This window comes from Vidua chalybeata, assembly GCF_026979565.1.
Source record: "Vidua chalybeata isolate OUT-0048 chromosome 36 unlocalized genomic scaffold, bVidCha1 merged haplotype SUPER_36_unloc_2, whole genome shotgun sequence".
Taxonomy (NCBI): domain Eukaryota; kingdom Metazoa; phylum Chordata; class Aves; order Passeriformes; family Viduidae; genus Vidua; species Vidua chalybeata.
This window is the reverse complement of record NW_026530300.1, coordinates 38,583-55,581: the sequence shown is the minus strand read 5'-3', so window position 1 is coordinate 55,581 and position 16,999 is coordinate 38,583. Positions and strand designations below refer to the sequence as shown.

At 60.9% G+C, this 16,999-nt stretch overlaps 2 protein-coding genes and 1 long non-coding RNA gene across 10 annotated transcripts in view; 1 reads left to right on the top strand and 2 right to left on the bottom strand.

Annotated features, from left to right (window-relative positions):
• Positions 1 to 14,221, top strand: part of LOC128782724 (antigen peptide transporter 2-like) — a 46,775-nt gene extending 32,554 nt beyond the window's left edge. For 3 of the 6 annotated variants that reach the window (XM_053933198.1, XM_053933196.1, XM_053933197.1), the window contains 11 exons: positions 8,264 to 8,803; positions 9,424 to 9,532; positions 9,610 to 9,740; positions 10,262 to 10,467; positions 10,949 to 11,146; positions 11,574 to 11,702; positions 11,783 to 11,971; positions 12,040 to 12,213; positions 12,600 to 12,759; positions 13,141 to 13,268; positions 13,956 to 14,221. In XM_053933198.1, coding sequence (XP_053789173.1) covers positions 8,302 to 8,803; positions 9,424 to 9,532; positions 9,610 to 9,740; positions 10,262 to 10,467; positions 10,949 to 11,146; positions 11,574 to 11,702; positions 11,783 to 11,971; positions 12,040 to 12,213; positions 12,600 to 12,759; positions 13,141 to 13,268; positions 13,956 to 14,204 — 2,175 coding nt within the window. In that variant the 5' untranslated portion in view covers positions 8,264 to 8,301 and the 3' untranslated portion in view covers positions 14,205 to 14,221. Of the gene's footprint in view, positions 1 to 7,667; positions 7,746 to 7,888; positions 7,974 to 8,263; positions 8,804 to 9,423; positions 9,533 to 9,609; positions 9,741 to 10,261; positions 10,468 to 10,948; positions 11,147 to 11,573; positions 11,703 to 11,782; positions 11,972 to 12,039; positions 12,214 to 12,599; positions 12,760 to 13,140; positions 13,269 to 13,955 lie in introns of those variants that run through there. The other 3 variants (XM_053933200.1, XM_053933199.1, XM_053933201.1) reach the window with 3 other exon arrangements.
• On the bottom strand, positions 1,313 to 7,628 carry LOC128782726 (antigen peptide transporter 1-like). 2 transcript variants are annotated; one of them, XM_053933204.1, is made up of 10 exons: positions 7,294 to 7,625; positions 6,885 to 6,987; positions 6,461 to 6,806; positions 5,856 to 6,053; positions 5,259 to 5,387; positions 4,479 to 4,685; positions 3,869 to 4,042; positions 3,108 to 3,267; positions 2,231 to 2,367; positions 1,313 to 1,516 (listed from the first exon to the last, which is right to left on the bottom strand). In XM_053933204.1, exons 1-10 carry the CDS (start codon positions 7,388 to 7,390, stop codon positions 1,313 to 1,315), a joined length of 1,755 nt encoding a protein of 584 aa, XP_053789179.1. In that variant the 5' UTR covers positions 7,391 to 7,625. The 2 variants fall into 2 exon arrangements, with proteins under 2 accessions (XP_053789179.1, XP_053789177.1); XM_053933202.1 differs by having other exon boundaries at positions 1,427 to 2,367; positions 7,294 to 7,628.
• Positions 14,222 to 15,183: 962 nt separating the features above from the next.
• LOC128782729 (uncharacterized) lies at positions 15,184 to 16,950 on the bottom strand. 2 transcript variants are annotated; one of them, XR_008428880.1, is made up of 3 exons: positions 16,838 to 16,950; positions 15,877 to 16,147; positions 15,184 to 15,613 (listed from the first exon to the last, which is right to left on the bottom strand). It is a non-coding gene; the product is annotated as an uncharacterized LOC128782729 (long non-coding RNA). The 2 variants fall into 2 exon arrangements; XR_008428879.1 differs by having other exon boundaries at positions 15,184 to 15,570.
• Positions 16,951 to 16,999: the final 49 nt, after the last annotated feature.

The following is a 16,999-nucleotide window of genomic DNA, read 5'->3' as shown; positions in this document are numbered from 1 at the left end:
CCAAACAACCGAGCGGGAAGGGCTCCCAGTGCTCCCAGTGACACCAGTAACACCAGTAACGGGCCTCAGACTGACCCCCGGCTCATGAGAACCCCAGTGTAGTCCATCCCAGTGCTCCCAGTAACACCAGTAACGGGCCTCAGAGTGACCCCCGCCTCACAAGAACTCCAGTGTAGTCCATCCCAGTGCTCCCAGTAGCATAGGACCTGTCCTACACCTCATCCCAGTCCTGCCAGTAACATCAGGAACACAGGACACCTCATCCCAGTGTTCCCAGGAGCACCAGTAACCCCAGTGCCACCTGCCCTCCAGCCCCCAGTGCTCCCAGTAACACCAGTAATATGGCACAGCATGACCCATCACTCCCAGTACCACTAGCATGGCCCATCCCAGTGACACCAGTACCACGGGAAAGCCCATCCCAGTGCTCCCAGCAACCCCAGTGCAGTCGGTCCCAGTGCTCCCAGTAACACCAGTATAGCCTGCCTCAGTGCTCCCAGTGACAGAAGTAATGTGGCGCAGCGCACCCCAGTCCTCCCAGTAACACCAGTATGGCCCATTCCAGTGACACCGGTAACCCCAAAAACCCCAGTAAGCCTAACTCATTACTCCCGGTAACACATCCTGATGCTCCCAGTGACACCAGTAACACGGCACAGTCCACTCCAGTCCTCCCAGTTACACCAGTATAGTCTGTCCAAATGCTCTCAGTATCACCAGTAATGTGGCACAGCCCGACCCAGGGCTCCCAGTAACACCAGTGCGGCTCATCCCAGTGCTCCCAGTCCGGGCGTGGCCGTGACTCACTGCCCCGGCAGCAACAACAACAGCGGGGGGGGCTCCTGGGGCCCCCCAAAAGGCCGCGGGGGAGGGGGGGGGAGCAGCGGACATGGGCGGGAGCAGAGTGGGGGGAGCACCCCGTGTCCACCCGATGTCCTCCCCTGGTCCTCACCCTCCTCTCCCCCCCGTGTTTCCCCCCACCGCGTGTCCCCCCCGCCCCCACCAAGGAATTTTCTCCATCAACACGATGAGCTCATGGGCGGGGGAGGGGCGGCGGGGCCTCGCCGGGGGTGTCCCGGCCCCAGCCCCACTCCCGACGCGTTTATTGCGTGATTTATTGATTTGTTGCTGTATAGATTTGCAGAGTTATTGATTGATTTCACGCTCGGTCACTGTCACAGCCCTCGCCCCGAAGTCACCCTCTCCCCACCATGTCCCCATCCCTTGTTCCCCATGTCGCCACTGCCCCTCCTCCTGCAGCGTCCTCATCCCTGTTGTCACAGGCTCCATCCCCAGCATCCCCCTTCCAGCCCTAGTCATCCCCCTCCCCATCCTCAGTGTCCCCCGCTGTCCCCCACCGGAGGGTCCTTAGCTCCCCGGGGGTCCCCAGCTCCCGCAGCCGTCCCCCCTCCAGCAGGGCCACCCTCGGCGCCTGCTGGGCCAGGGCCACCCGCCCTGTCACCAGCAGCACTGCCGGCCCCTCCCCTGTCCCGGGACACAGCAGCTCCTGCTCCACCTGCGGGGACACGGCAGGGTCAGGGCACGTGAGGACACGGGGGACATGGGGGTGTCAGGGGACCCGGGGTGGAGAGCACAGTGAGGGACCTGCGGAGTGGGGACATGTGGACCCAGAGGACATCGGGACCAAGGGGACTCGAGGATTGGGGTCCTGTGGGACAAGGACCCAGGTGATATGAGGATGTGGGGAGCCAGGGTAGGTGGGGACATTGGGACCGAGGGGACACAGGGGCGGGGTCCTGGGGGATATGGTGGCCCAGGGGACCCAGGGGACCTGGCACAAAAGACCCCAGGAGACATGGGGGGCAGCAACCAAGGGGACACAGGGAGTGGGAACAGAGGGGATACAGGGCACTCGGGGACCCTGGGGACACAGGACACATGGGGGACACAAGGATTGGGCTCCCAAAGGACATGGGGAACAGGAGCCCAGAGAACATGGGGACAAGGAAGGGATCTAGGGGATACATAGAATCCAAAGGGACACAGGGGCAGGGACACAGGGAATTTGGTCACCTAGGAGACCCCAGGGGACATGGGGGGCAGCAACCAAGGGGACATGGGGAGTGGCAACCCAGGGGACACAAGGGCATATGGGGGACATGAGGACTGGGGACCCAGGGGACACAGTGAGTGAGGACCCAGAGGACATGGGGACCCAGGGGACCTGGAGGATGGGGCCACGGGACACAGGGACAGGGCTGTGACCTACCTGGCGCCGGGTCATGGGGTCGAGTGCCCGCGTGGGCTCATCCAGCACCAGCACTTGAGGGTTCCTAAGCAGGGCCCTGGCCAGCGCCACCCCTTGTGCCTGTCCCCCTGAAAGCTGCATCCCCCGTGGGCCCACCTCTGGGAACAGAGGGGACACCATGGGAACACCACAAGGACACTCTGGGGACACCATGGGGACATTGCGTGGACACACTGGGGAGCCGCACCCACTGTACACCTGCTGCTCCAGGGACAGTGAGGGGACAGGGAGAAGGCAGAGGGGACACTGAGGGGACACAGGGTTATGCTGGACACTGGGGGAAAAAACACGGCTGGGACAGGTTAGGGACATGGAGAATTGGGAGCAGGCAGGGAGTGGACAGTGAGGGGACAACAACGGGACATTGTGCTGACAGCATGGGGACACTGAGGGGCCACCCTGGAGACACATTTGGGACACCAAGGGGAGACACTGGGGACATGTTAGGAAGGACACGCCCTGCACCCCCTGCTCTGGGGCACACAGGGAGAACAGAGATGGGACAGCGAGGGAACAGTGAGGAAGCATGGAGGGGACAGCATGGGGAGACCATAGGGACATCATGGGGACAGTGAGGGAACAGTGAGGGGACAGAAAGAACATGATAGGGAGACTGTGGGGATATTACAGACGCCTTGGGGATGGTGAAGGGACATCATGGGAACAGCAGGGGACACTATGGGGACACTGTGGGAACATAATGGCGTCACGATGGGGACACATTGGGGAAACTGGGGAGACCAAGGGGACACCTCGGATGCATTATTGGGACACTTTTAGGACATCTTTGGAACACACTGGAGACCCCACAGGGGGACCATGGGAACGCTTGCTGTACCTGTGTCGTAGCCGTGCGGCAGCTGTTTGGCCCAAGCGTGCACCCCCACCCGCCGCGTCGCTGCCATCACCTGTGTCCCCTCCTTGTGTCCCCAGCCCAGCGTGATGTTGGCGCTGAGGGAGCGAGACAAGAGCGACGGGCACTGCAGGACACCAGCCACCTGCGGGGACAGGGGACATGGGGGAACAGGGGGGATTTGGCAAGGACAGGACCACACAGGGATTTGGCAGGGACAAGGAGGGGACATGTGGAGACATGGAGTGGTGGCAGGGTCATGGTGAAGCTGGCTGATGACACAGGGATGGCTGTGAAGAACTGTTGGGAACAGAAATGACCTGGGGATGGCAGTGGGGATGTGTTGAGGACATAGGGTGACATGGTAGCCATGGCTGTTGGGACAATGGTTGACCTGGGGGTAGCCATGGTAACCCACTGGTGACACAGGGGTGGAACTGGGGACCCGCGTGACACAGAGGTGGAATTGGGGACCCAGGGGGTGGCACTGAGGCACACACTGGTGATTTTGGGGTGGCAGTAGGGACCCATTTGGGGCACAAGAGTGACCTGAGGGTAGCACTGGGGACCTGTTGAGCACCAGTGTGAACCCAGGGGTGGTTGTGGGGACCTACCGGGGACAACAGGCCACCCAGGGTGGCCATGGGAACACAATGGAGAGGTTTGGTGACAGGGGGACAGCAGCAGGGGACGGATGGTGACCTAGGGGTGGCCGTGGCGGCCCGGGGGTGGCCCGTGTGTGTCACCTGTTCCCGCAGAGCAGGGTCCGAGCGAGGGGTCAGGGGAATCCCGTTGAGCAGCACCGCCCCGCCCGCCAGGGGGCGCAGCCCCAGCGCGGCCGCCACCAGGGAGCTCTTCCCGCCGCCAGGGGGCGCCAGCACCGCCACAACCTCCCCCGGGCGCAGCGACAGCGACACCCCCTGGTGGCAGGAACAGGGATCGCACCCTTTCGTGTCCCATGTGTCCCCCCGTGTCCCCAATATCCCCTTGTCCCCCCATGTCCACAATATCCCCTTGTCCCCCCATGTCCCATGTGTCCCCCTGCGTCCCAATATCTCCTTGTCCCTCCATGTCCCATGTGCCCCCATGTTCCCAATATCTCCTTGTCCCCCATGTATACCCATGTCCCCAATATCCCCTTTTCCCCCCATGTCCCATGTCCTCCCATGTCCCCAGTGTCCCCTTGTCCCCCCATGTCCACAATATCCCCTTGTACCCCTGTCCCATACCCCCCCAAGTCCCATGTTTCCCCACGTCCTCCCCATGTCCCCAGTATCCCCTTGTGCCCCTATGTCCCATGTTGTCCCATGTCCCCAATACCCCCATGTCTCCCCATGTCCCTATGTCACCCATCACCTTGAGGACTGGCTCGGGCCGCCCCGGGTATGACATCCAGACATCCTTGAGGCACAGGCCTCGAGTCCATGTGGTCTCATGGCCCCGGGGGGTAACAGGTGACGGTGGCCCTGCGAGTGTCACTGTCCTGGCCTGCTCCAGCAGTTCCAGGAGTGTCTCAGAGGAGCCAATGGCCTTGGCCAGGATCGGGACGTACTGGAGCATGGCCTGGGGACATGGGCACAATGGTGACATGAGGAAGACACACGGAGACATGAGGTGATATGGAGAAGCTATGGCATGGTTTGGGGGCATGGGAGGACTTGGGGGAAACAAGGGACATTGGGGATACAGGAGACAGGGGGATATGGGGGGGTGATGGGGACATGGCAAAGCCTAGGGACACAGGGGAGCATGGGGGAACATGGGGACAGGGAGAGGCATAGCAAGGTGGGAATGGGGCTTGAGGGCATGGAGGGGACACAGCAGGGTTATGTTGGACACTGAGGGGGGAAAAACATGTCTGGGACAGGTTAAGGACATGGAGAACAGACATGGGGACATGGATGGGGACATGCGGAGCTGGTGGGCACGTGGCAGGGGCACACTGGGACATAAGTGAGGGAACACAACAGGGTGGGGCTGGGGACACAGGAGACAGGGACAGGAACACAGCCGGGAGAACCTGGGGACATCACTGTGAGGATATGGGGACATGGTGGGGGGACATGGGACACAGGGAATGGGGTTGGGGACAGGCTAGGGACAAGACGGAGGATATGTACAGGACACACTTGTCACCTCCACAGCCTTGGTGAAGTGCAGCTGGCACATGAGGATGGTGACCAGCTCCCCACGGGTGACAGTCCCCGCAGACACCAAGCGTCCCCCCAAGAAGAGCAGTGCCAGCTTCAGGACCAGTGCAGGAAACTGGGGACACAGGGACACAGGGTGTTAGCCCTGCCTCATGTCACTGCGTCCCCAAGCCCCATGCCACCCTGTCCCCTTCCCCAGGCGATCCATCCCCATGCTCCTCACCCTAGGCCACCATGTTTCCATGTCTCCTGGCCCCACACTGCTGCTCCCCATGTCCTGCCACCCCCACACCACCATGTCCCCATGTCCCCTTTCCCCAGCCCCTGTCACATCTCCCATCCCTGTGCCACCACCCCTGTATCCCCACGTCATGCCCCTGTACCCATGACTTCATCCCCTTGCCACCACATCCAATGTGACCTCCTGCTGCCACGTCTCCACATCCCCTATTCCAATGCCACCGCATTCCCATGTCTCCCAGCCCCCTGCCACCGTGTGCCCTTGCCCCCAGCCCTGTGCCAACACATCCCCCATTCCTATGCCACTGCTCCTCATCCCCCTGTGCCCCCAGTATCCCCATACCCCGCTGGCCCAGAGCCCGGCCGCGTAGGCCAGCGCCTCCTTCTGCTCCAGCTGGTGTCCCTGGGCGAGGCACTGCTGGACACGCTTGGTGACACCGGCCTCGTGCCCGAAGGCCCGGACGGTCCCCATGGCCCCCAGGGACTCCAGGGCCACCGCCGTGGTGCTGGCCTGCGCTGCCCTCACCTGCCGTGCCAGGTCCTGGGGACACAGGGGACGGGGGGGGGGGGGGTCACCCTGGGGTCACAGTGGAGACAAGGAGGTCACAGAGGGGCCACCAAAAGGATGGGGGGGCACGGGGTGGATGGAGTGGGACAAGGGAATACCACAGGGTCACGGAGGGAACAGGGGGGTTACATCATGGTCACCATGGGATCATGAGGGGACAGGGAAGTCACCTCGGGGTCACCTTGGGGATGGGGGGGTGGGGGACAGGGAGGAAACAGGGGACAGGAGGAGGTGAGAGAGGGTGTGGGGAAGCGACAACAGGCACAGAAAGGGGACTTGGAGTGTACTTAAGGTGCAGGGAGATGACAAGGGACCCAGGGAGGTGACACTGGGAACAGGGAGGTGACAAGGGCCCCTCACACCCCATGTCCCCTCAGTACCTGTTGGATGCGCCCGACGGCGCGTGGTAGCAGCAGGAAGAGGGGCAGTGCCAGGAGGGTGAGCAGGCCCAGCACTGGGGACAGCCAGGCCACCACGGCCAGCAGTGACACAGCCCGAGCCAATGCCCACAGCCCCGGCACCAGCACATCGCCCAGTGCTGAGTGCGCCGCCTCGGCGTCCCCTGTCACCCGCGCGGCCACCGCGCCTGGCGTGTCCCCCAGGCTGCCCCCCGGCCCGGGCACGTCCCCGCGGAGCACCGCGGCCACCGCACCGCGCTGGAGCCGGTCCCGCGCCCGTGTCAGCGCCACAGCTGCCATGCTGTCACAGGCCAGCTCGGTGATGGCACTGTGGGGACAGCGGGGTCAGGGGGATCGTGGGGTCACTGGCACCTCGGGGTGTCCCCGGGGCATGGGTGTTACCCACCTGCCGAGCCCCACCAGCACAAGGGGCCACACGGCCGCTGTTGCGTCCTCCTGCGCCACCCGGTCGGTGACACGGCCCGTGAAGTAGGGGGCAGCCACCTCACCTGTGGGGACACGGCATCAGGGTGGTGAGCCCTGAATTGGGGGCAGAGGCCCGAAAATTGGATCCTGATTCCCCAAACTGGGTGCTTACTACCTCTAAATCGGGTCCTGACCCACAAACTGGTTTCTGACCTCCCTCAAATCAGATTCTGCCTCCCCAAAATTGGGTTCTGACCCCTCAAATTGGCCTTGTAACCCCCATCGGGTCCGGCCCCCCCCTCCACCCCCCAGTTATGTCCAAACCCTCCAAATGGGATCCCAAAGCCCCTCAAAGGGGTCCTGCCCCCCTGGTCGGGGTCTCCCCGTACCGAGAGCAGAAGCCGACATCAGCCCTCCCACCAGCGTCCAGCGCCCGCGCTCGGGGCCCAGCAGGGTCAGGAGCCGGCGTATGGGGGGGGACAACATCGGGGACAAGGGGACCGCTGGGTCCTGGTGGGTCTTGCTTTGGTCCTGGTGGGTCCCGGTGCCGCGCCCGGTTGCTCCCGGCTCTTCTCGCCGTTGCTGCCGGGGAGTCCCAGGGGGTCCGTGCGGCTCCCGGTACTGCTCTCAGTGTGTCCCAGTCCGGAGGCTTGGAGGTGCCACCGACGCCGGCTCGGTCCCTTCCCAGCAGCCGCCGCCTTTTCCCGGAAAGCCGAAAGCGCGCGCGAGGGGCTGGGCGGGGCCGGCGGGAATCCCCCGAAATCCCGGCCTGGAGTAACGCCTGTGATTGGTCGCGGTGGGGGTGACATCATCGGTTGCCAGGTGGAGGGAGCCGGAGCAGGTTGTGAGACGGAGGAGGCGATGCCAGGAGGGGGCGGGGTCTGGGCGTGGTCTGGGCGGGGTGCGGGTGTGGTCTGGGCGGGGTATGGGCGGGGAGAGGGCGGGGCGAGGGCGGGGCAGAGCAGGACGGGCGGGGTCTTGAAAGCGAAACCTGAATGGATTTTTCTGGGAGCTACTGGGGGGCTGAACTGGGAGCACTGGTGTGGACCTGAAGCACTGGTGTGGACCGGTGAGTGCCCCAAGCTGGACTGGAAACATTGATGTGGACTGGGGAGCTGAGAGGGCCGGACTGGGAGCACTGATGTGGACAGGGGAGCGTCCTGTCTGGACTGGGAATTGCCTTGTCCGGACTGGGGAGTGCCCCAGGCTGAACTGGGAGCACTGGTGTGGGCTGCTCAGCTCAGGGGGCTGGACTGGTAGCACTGTAGTCTAGACTGGGAGCACTGGTGTGGACAGGGGAGCGCCCCAGTCCTAACTGGTTTTAACTGGTGAGTTCACAGGCTGTTGGTCGTTCCGCAGGAGCCGCACAGGGAGCGCTGGTCTGTACTGGTCCTGCCATGGCGCTGCCGTCCGCTGGTCTCCTGCCCGGTGTTCTGCTGGTGGCCGATGCCCTGGCACTGGTGTTACTGATGCCGCTGATGCCGGTGCTGGTGGCGCTGGGCGCGGCGGGTGTGTGGCTCGAGGCCGCCCTGCGCTTGCCCGTCCTGGCCGCGGCCACGTGGCTGCTGGGCCCTCGCCGTCCCTCCGGAGCCACCGCGGCCGCCGTCACGGTCGCCGCCACCCCCGCGGTCTTCGGAACATTCCAGCACCTCCTGGGGCCGCCCGGGGCTGGGCCGGGGCTCTTGGTGGTCGCCGCGCCCGCCTGGCTCGGGGTCACCCACGCCGCTGCTGCACTGGCCCTGCTGGCCTGGGCCGCGCCCCCGGCCCCCGGCGGTGTCCCTGAGACCCCCGGCAACGTTCCCAAGGCTCCTGGCACCATCTGGCGCACTCTGGCACTGACCTGGGAGGAGCGGAAAGTCCTTGGAGCTGCTCTCCTCTGCCTCATGCTGGCGATCGTTGGTGGGTGACGTGGTGACAGGTGCTGACACCCCAAATTTGGCTTCTGCAATCCCAAAGTGGGGGGATTCCCAATTGCTCCAACTTGGATGCTGCCTCCTAAAAATTGAGTGCTTAGCCCCTAAATAGGCGATGACCACTCTAAAATTGAGTGGTGACCCCTCTAAATTGTGAGTTGACCCCTTCAGTTGGGTGCTGACCCTGCCAAAATGGGATGCTGACTTTCCAAATTGGGTTCTGACCCTGCAAACTTGACTGTTGGTCCCCCAAAATTGGATGCTGACCCTCAAACTTAGGGCTTGTTGCCCAAAAATGGATGTTGACCTCTAAGACCTGAGATCTTAAGGTTCTGATCTCCTATGTTTAGATTCAGACCCATAAAATTGTGTGCTGAACCCCCCAGAATTGGTACTGACACCCTAAATTGGGTGTAAAATCCCTAAATTTGGCACTAAACCCCCAAAATTGGTTCCTGACCCCTCTAAATTGTCTCCTGCCCAAATCGTGTCCCACCTTTCCAAAATTAGATCCCCACTCCCCAGACTGGGTCCTGCCCCTCACAAATCAGGGTCCCCCTGTGTCAGCGGTCACACCCATGGTGACACAGTCTCGGTGACCCCCAGGGGAGATGTCGGGACCATATGTCACTGGGATGGTGCTGGATGCCATCGGGAGTGGGGATGAACTCACCGCCGGAGCTGTCGGGATGGTGGCGGCTGCTGGAGCCACAAGGTGGGTTGCAGCGTTCCCAGGGCCTGTCCCAGTGTCCCCAGCGTCCCTGATGTCACTGTGCCCCTGCGTGCCCACAGCGTGCTGTTTTCCGGGTGCCGTGGGTCTTTCTTCATGCTGTTGAAAGCACGTCTCTGTCAGAGCCTGAGCCTCCGGCTCTTTTCCCACCTGGTCCACCAAGACCTGGACTTCTTCCAGCAAACGCCAGCAGGTAATTGGGCACGGCCCAGCCCCATCCCACCTGTCCCATCCCATCCCAGCTATCCTGTCACCCCAGTCCCCATCCCAGCATTCAGTCCCATCCCCACCATCCCAGCCCCTAGTTCCCATCCCATCCTATCCCATCTTTCTGTTAATCCCGTCCCACCACTCCATCCCTATCATTCCGTTCCCACCATCCCATCCCATTCCATCCTATCCCACCTTCCTGGCTTTATTCTACTCCAATGTCCCATCCTGTCCCCATCCCACTTTCCCATTCTATCCACTGTTCTCTCCCATTATTCTTGTTCCCATGCCTCTATCCTATTGCATATCCCCAGCTTCCTCCCACCATCCCATCACCCCATCCCACGATCCCATCATTCCCACCATCCCATCTCCACTGTCCCATCCCATTCTACCCTGACCATCTTCATACCCATTCCCGTCATGCCATCCCAGCAATCCCCATCACATCATTCCCATCCTGTCTCACCTGCCATGATCCCAACCTCTTTTCCCACCCTGCAGCTGAGCTCTTGGCTCAGTTTTCCCTGGAAGTGCCACGGGTGTGCGTGGCAGTACCGATGGGAGCCAACCAGCTGCTCCGAAGCCTGGTTATGGCCCTGGTGGTGGGGACGTTCATGGTGGGGCTGGCACCAGGGCTGGCGCTGCTGGCATTTCTGGAGGTGCCCTTTGGAATCGCCACCCACCGTATCCAGAGTGCTCGGAAACGGGTCAGGAATACAGGAGGGAAAGAGTGGGAGGGAGACACAGAGGTGGGATAAGGGGGTGGGAATGGTGGACCTGGGATGGAGGCTAGGGGAATGGGATGGTGGGGATGGGATGGAGAATGGAAAGGAAGATGGTGGAGATGGAAATGGTGGGATGAAAGGGGATAAAGACCAGGGGAGTGGGATGGGGGGAGTTCTGACATGGGGATAGAATGGAATGGTGTGGATGGGAAGAGAAGGATGGGATAAAGTGGGCTGGTGGGGAAGGGACAGGGTGGGGATGGGATGAGGATGGGCATGGGTGGATTAGGACTGGTAAAATGGATGGGAATTGTGAGGGTGAGAGAGAGGGGCGTGGGATGGTGGGAATGCAATAGTGAGGATGCAGTGGGTGTGGTGGGATGGGAACACTGGCGATGGGGGTGAGGATGGTGGGCCAGGAAGGTGACCTGGGAAAGTTGGAGATCCCGCGTTGCTGCCACAGGCACTTCAGAGATCCATGATGGAAGCATCCGCCCGGACAGCCTCAGGGGTGCAGGAATCTGTTGCCGCCATCGAGACAATCCGTATATTTTCAGCAGAGAAGGAGGAGGAGGAGCAGCACAGGTGGAACCTGGCCAAGGAGCTGAGGCTGAAGGAGCAGATGGACCTGGAACTGGCATTCTTCACCCTTGTCCATAGGGTCAGGGGGGACTGGGAGTGAGAACACCAGAGAATGGAGGATGCCAGGATCAGGAATGAAGACACTGGGAATGGGGATACTAGGAATGAGGACACTGGGACCAGGAATAGGAAACCAACAGCTGTGATGGAAGCATTGAGAGCAGAATGGGGACACCAGAACAGGGACATTGGGATCAGGAACGGGCACGCCAGGAATGGGAATGGTGACATTAGAAACAGGATGAGGACACTGGGACAAAGGTTGGGAACATCAGGATCAGGGACATCGAGAGTGAGATGGGGACGTCAGGACTGGAATGAGGACACCAGGAGCAGGGATGAGGACACCAGGAACAGAGATAAAAGACACCAGGGGTGGGATGGGGACAGGCAGAATGGGGACACCAGTGGGTTGGGGGCACCAGTATCCCTGTTCCCACCCACAGGTGCTCGAACTGTCCATCCGGGTCCTGGTGCTCTTCCGGAGCCACCAGCAGCTACGTGACAGATACATCACTCCTGGGGCCCTTGTCACCTTCCTGCTGTACCAGGACAGAATTGGCAGCCACGTCCAGGTGATCCCATGGAATCCGTGTGTCTGTCCATCCGTCTATGCTTCTGTCCATCCCGGTGCCACCCCCTTCCTTCTCCCCAGGTGCTGCTCTACGGCTTCAATGAATTCTTCACCAATGCGGCTGCTGGACAGAAGATCTGGGAATACCTGGATCGGGAACCCACAGGGAATCTTGGGGGGACACGGGAGCCCCCCGAGCTTCAGGGCCACGTCACTTTTCAGAAGGTCTCCTTTGCATATCCTGGGAATCCAGAGCGTCCTGTGCTGAAGGTGGGTCTGGGGGGAGGTGGGGTTTCCCAGGGGTCAGAATTCTGGCATCACCTGTCCGCATCCCACAGGACGTGACCTTCGAGGTGCGCTCCGGGGAGGTGACAGCACTGGCGGGGCCCAACGGAAGTGGGAAGAGCACGGCCATAGCGCTGCTGGAGCGGCTGCGGGATCCTGGGAGTGGGACGGTGCTGCTGGATGGGATCCCGCTGCCAGAATATGAACACCAGTATCTGCACCGCAAGGTGGGGACAGCAGAGACACTGGGAACACTGGGAGTAGAGTGGGGAAAATGGGGACAGGGGTGGGGACACTGAAATGGAACTGGGACCACGGAGGCATGGGTGGGGCCATCAGGAACAGGAATGGGGACACTGGGAAGAGGGATGGGGACACCAGGAAGAGGATGGGGACAACAGGAAATGGGATAGGAACATTGGGAAATGGGATGCGGATGACAGGGATGGGGATGGAAAACTGGGAAGTCGGGGGTGGGAACAGTGGGGGCACAGATGGGAACAATGGGATCAGAGATAGAGACTATGAGGACACCAGGGTGGGATGGGGTCATGGAACAGGGATGGGGACACCAGGAGCCAAGACAGCATCACAGGACTTGGGGCTGGGGCAGGTGGTGCTTGTGGAGCAGGATCCCCTCCTGTTTTCTGGAACGATCCGTGAAAATGTCGTGCTGGGGCTGGAGCACTGCAAAGAGTCAGAGCTGCAGGAGGCCGCCACTGCTGCTGGAGCCATGGACTTCATCCAGGGACTGGAGCAGAGCTGGGACACTGGTGAGAGCCAGGGGGGATACCAAGGGAATCCTGGGGCCTGGGACTTCATCCTGGGGTTGGAGTGGGGCTGGGACACTGGTGAGAGCTGGGGGGATGGGGCACCCCTAGAGCACATCCCCCTGATCCCAGGATCCTTGGCAGAGATGGGAGAGTGTGGTGGGTGGCAGATGGTGTGGTGTGAGGTCAGATCCCACTGATCCTGTGGGATTGCTCCCGCAGTGGTGAGGGAGTGTGGGGGGTAGGGAAAAGTGGGGGGACCTCTCGGGCTGGGATCCCACTGATCCCAGAATCCCCCCTAGAGGTGGGGGAGCACAGGGGGTGGGGAGAAGAGAGGGAACTCCAGGGCTGGGTCCCACTGATCCCATGCGATTGCTCCCACAGAGGTGGGGGAGCATGGGGGGCGGCTGGCGGCAGGGGAGCGGCGCCGTGTGGCCCTGGCCCGGGCTCTGCTCCGGCGTCCGGCTGTCCTCATCCTCGACGAGGCACTGGATGACGGAGACGAGGGAGCGGTGAGTGGGGTGGGATGGAGGGGTTTGGTCTGGATAGGGGTGCAGTTGGTAAAAATGGGGTGTTGATGGTATGGGAGTAGAAGGGTGTGATGGCAGGGATGGGATGGTGGGAGGGGGACTGGAGAGATGGGGTGGTGGGAATAAGGGATAATGATTGGCATGGAGTGGGAATGATGTGATGAAGACAGGGATTGGATGGGTCAACAAGGTGGAGAAACAGGACAGGATAGTAGGCTGGGAATGGTGAGGATGGGATAGAGACCAGGGGTGTGGGATGGCAGGAAAGTAGAATCAAGGGATGAAGACAAGGAGATGTGATAGGGTAGGGTGGGGTGGGATGAGATGGGGTGGGAATGGAGGAATGCTGGGATGAGGACAGAGAGATGGAGTGCAATGGGAAGGGTTGGGGCAGTGGGAGTAGGATAGAATGGGACAGTGGGGATGGGGATGGTGTGGACAGGATGGCATAGTGGGCAAGGGGATGGGATGGAGAACAGGGAGGTGGGATGATAAGATCAGGATGATGGGGTTAGAGTGGGACTGAGAGAAATGGGACAGTGGGGTGGGGTTGGTTGGTTGGGATTGGGTGGGATCAGGTGGGACTGGGTAGGACTGAGTTGGATGGGATGGGATGGGATGGGATGGGATGGGATGGGATGGGATGGGATGAGAGTCCTCTGGCTCCAGGCACAGCGCTGGGTGCGCACTGGGCTGGCCCAGACCGTGCTGGTTGTGTCCCACCGGCCGCGGGTGCTGGATGCGGCCGATCGCCTCGTGGTGCTGGAGCGCGGAGCCGTGGTGGAGACAGGAACACCGGCGGAGCTGCGGGAACGCTGCGGGGCCTACAGCCGCCTGCTCCTTGGAGGAAGCAGCACTGGGCAGCCCGAGGCCCCCGGGATGGGCAGTGAGAAGGGGACTGCATCTGGCAGGGAATAAAGGGGAATTAGCTCCAGTGTCCCCATTCCTGGTATTTGTGTCCCCAACCAGCTCCTGGTGTCCCCAGTCACAGTGCCCTGTGAATCCCTTATCCCCACATCCTCTGGATCTCAGCTCCTCCCCGAGCTCAGTTTGGGGTTCTCTCCCCACCCTCCCCGCTCACCCAAGAGCCCCTCGCCCGCAGCCGGAGGGGCTCCCAGCACCACCAGTACGGCCCCAGCAGCACCAGTCCGGACCAGTGCAGAGCTCGGGTGGGCGGCATCAGCTGTGCCCGGATAGGGCCGGGCCCGGGGACTCCCGCCCGCACTAGGCACCCGCCCCAGCCGGGACAGAGCCGGGGGGCCCGGCCTGAGCGCGCCCCACCTCCCGCCTCCCCAAATTCCGTTCCCAGGGACGCAGATGTGCTCCACGTGGGCGGCACCGGGAGATGCGGATCCGCCCGGCAACTGATGAGTCATCTCCAAGACGCGCTCTGATTGGCTGAGTGCTGCAGTAGGGTGGTCTGTGAAGGCCCTTGCGGTACGCCAGGTCTGCGAGCCTACCTAGCAACTGATGACTCCTCAAGTGGCGCGCTCTTATTGGCTGAGAGCCTCCCCGACTGCGGGTGAGGTGGGACCCTAAATTGAGGGGCAAGGGGGCTGTGGATGGGGTGAATGATGGCAAAGGGCTGGTCGAAGAGGGAAAAGAGGAAGCTGAGACCCTCAGGAGGGTGAGTGGGACCCCCCCCAAACTGAGTTGGGAAGGGTGTGGGGACTGGGGGGGATGCTGGGAAAATTTTTCAACACTAAACATCTCAGTTGTCCCCCCACATCTTCCAGTTACCCCCCAGCCCTCCCACTGAGCGATCACACCTCCACTTCACAGAATCATGGAATCCCTGAGATTGGAAAATCCCTCAAAGACCATAAGTTCAACCAGTTACTCACTCTTCCTTGCCACCAAATCCCACATCCAGTTGTTCCTTTAACACCTCCAATCACTGTTTTTAAAATTTTAAACGTTTAATAGCAATAAAATAGTTATAAAAATAGTAATAAAAATTCGAGCAATAACAATTTTGACAATCAAAGTTAGGACAATAAAAAGCAAAGAATTATGGACGTCTGGGTGCTTTGCTATGCCCCAAAACACACCTTGCTAGCAAAGGATTAACCCTTAAAAGCAATAGCCTGTTGCATATTCATACACCTCATACATGATTCAAGCATTCTTTTCAAACAAAGATGTCCTCTGCTTAACTTCTGCCCCTCTCCTTCATCTTGTAAGTCAATTTCTTGGCTCCTAGAAGTCTGGAAGAAGTCTGAACAGTCCCGATACAGAGGCAATAATTTTTCTCTTGCAATTTTTGGTGTCTTGTTGCTGTTATCTGTATGTGAAGAATTTCTTGCGTATCTTAATCATTCCGTGAGCTAGTTACAAAAAGTATCTCACATCACATAGTTTCTATTTTAATATTATGCTATAGCCCTTATTTTAAGTGCGTAAGTTATTTCACGTCACAGTATGACAATCCTACCCTTCAGAACACTCCTGAGCACCCCTGGCTGCACAGTTGTTCCAAACTGCCCCCCAGCAGCCCGGTCCTCACTGATCCCATTGCCTGGGGCTGTGCCAAGCTTTAGGAGATGCCTCCAGGGCCTGCCCCTGCACTGTCCCGCACCCACAGACTCACCGCGTTCCACGCTGCAAAGGTTCGTCCTCCCGTGCTGCGGTGTCTTCCCCACTGATTGCTCAGCGTTTGCCCGGCTTGCCTAGACACAGCAAGCAGCGAGGGCCACCTTCCAGTTCCCCGGGAGATTAGGAGGGCGGCTTTGGGTCCGGCCCGTAGCCTTAGGCAAGACTTGAACGGTGGTAACAGAAGAAGGAGTCGACTTCTGTTAGAGGGTCTCAGTCCAGATTTATTAGGGGACTCCAAAGAGCTTCCCGATCCAGGGACGAACAGCCTGCAGAAGCCCCGAAGCAGGTTGTGCAACAGTATTTAACAGGAGGTGTAAACAAGGGGATGGTCTTTCCATGGACCAGTGGAGTGACAGCGGGGAGTGGAAACCAGGGAATTGGATTGGCACCAATTGGGAAATTGATAGGAGGGGACCCCCGGTGTCTGACCTATCACTCGACGCCCCCGATGGAACTTCCTAGGTGGAGGGGAAGGGCTGCCGAGGGACAGACAGACCCCGGGGTGGGGTTACAGGAATAACTCAGCAGGTTCTAGGGAAGAGGGGTGGAGGAAGGAAAGGATTGACATTGGGACCGAAGGAGGCAAGGGAGGGCAGGACCACTTACATAGGGGTTAAACCACTTAAAAGAACAGAACAATTTAAATAACACAACACAACACTCCCCGGAGCTCTCCGGGCCTTGCCTTTCTCTGCTGCGGCTCCTTCCGGAGCTCCCAACGCTCCAGCGCCCAGCACACAACATCCCATCCACCGACCTTTCTGGGGGAGCCATTTACAACATGGGGGGTCACAGGAGGACTGGGCTCCCCCCAGTTATTCCCTGTGCAGGCGGGACCCCCCCCCCCTTCCCCGCCGGGGCCCCCAGTTCCCCTCAGACCTCTCCCGCTTTCCCCGCGACGGCGAAGGTCCCGCTGAGTCCCCCCGGCCGGCGACCACGGCAACATCCCCACCTACCCCTCGGGCAGCTCCTGGACCTCTTTGGTGTCCACGGGCGACGAGGAAGCCTCGCCGATGGCCCCGATGGCCCCGCGGCCGCCGCTCTGTCCGGCCGGGCCGGGCCGGACAGCGCCCTGCGCCCCGCGAGCTCCGCTAGGCGGCGCCCCCGCCCGCCGCGCT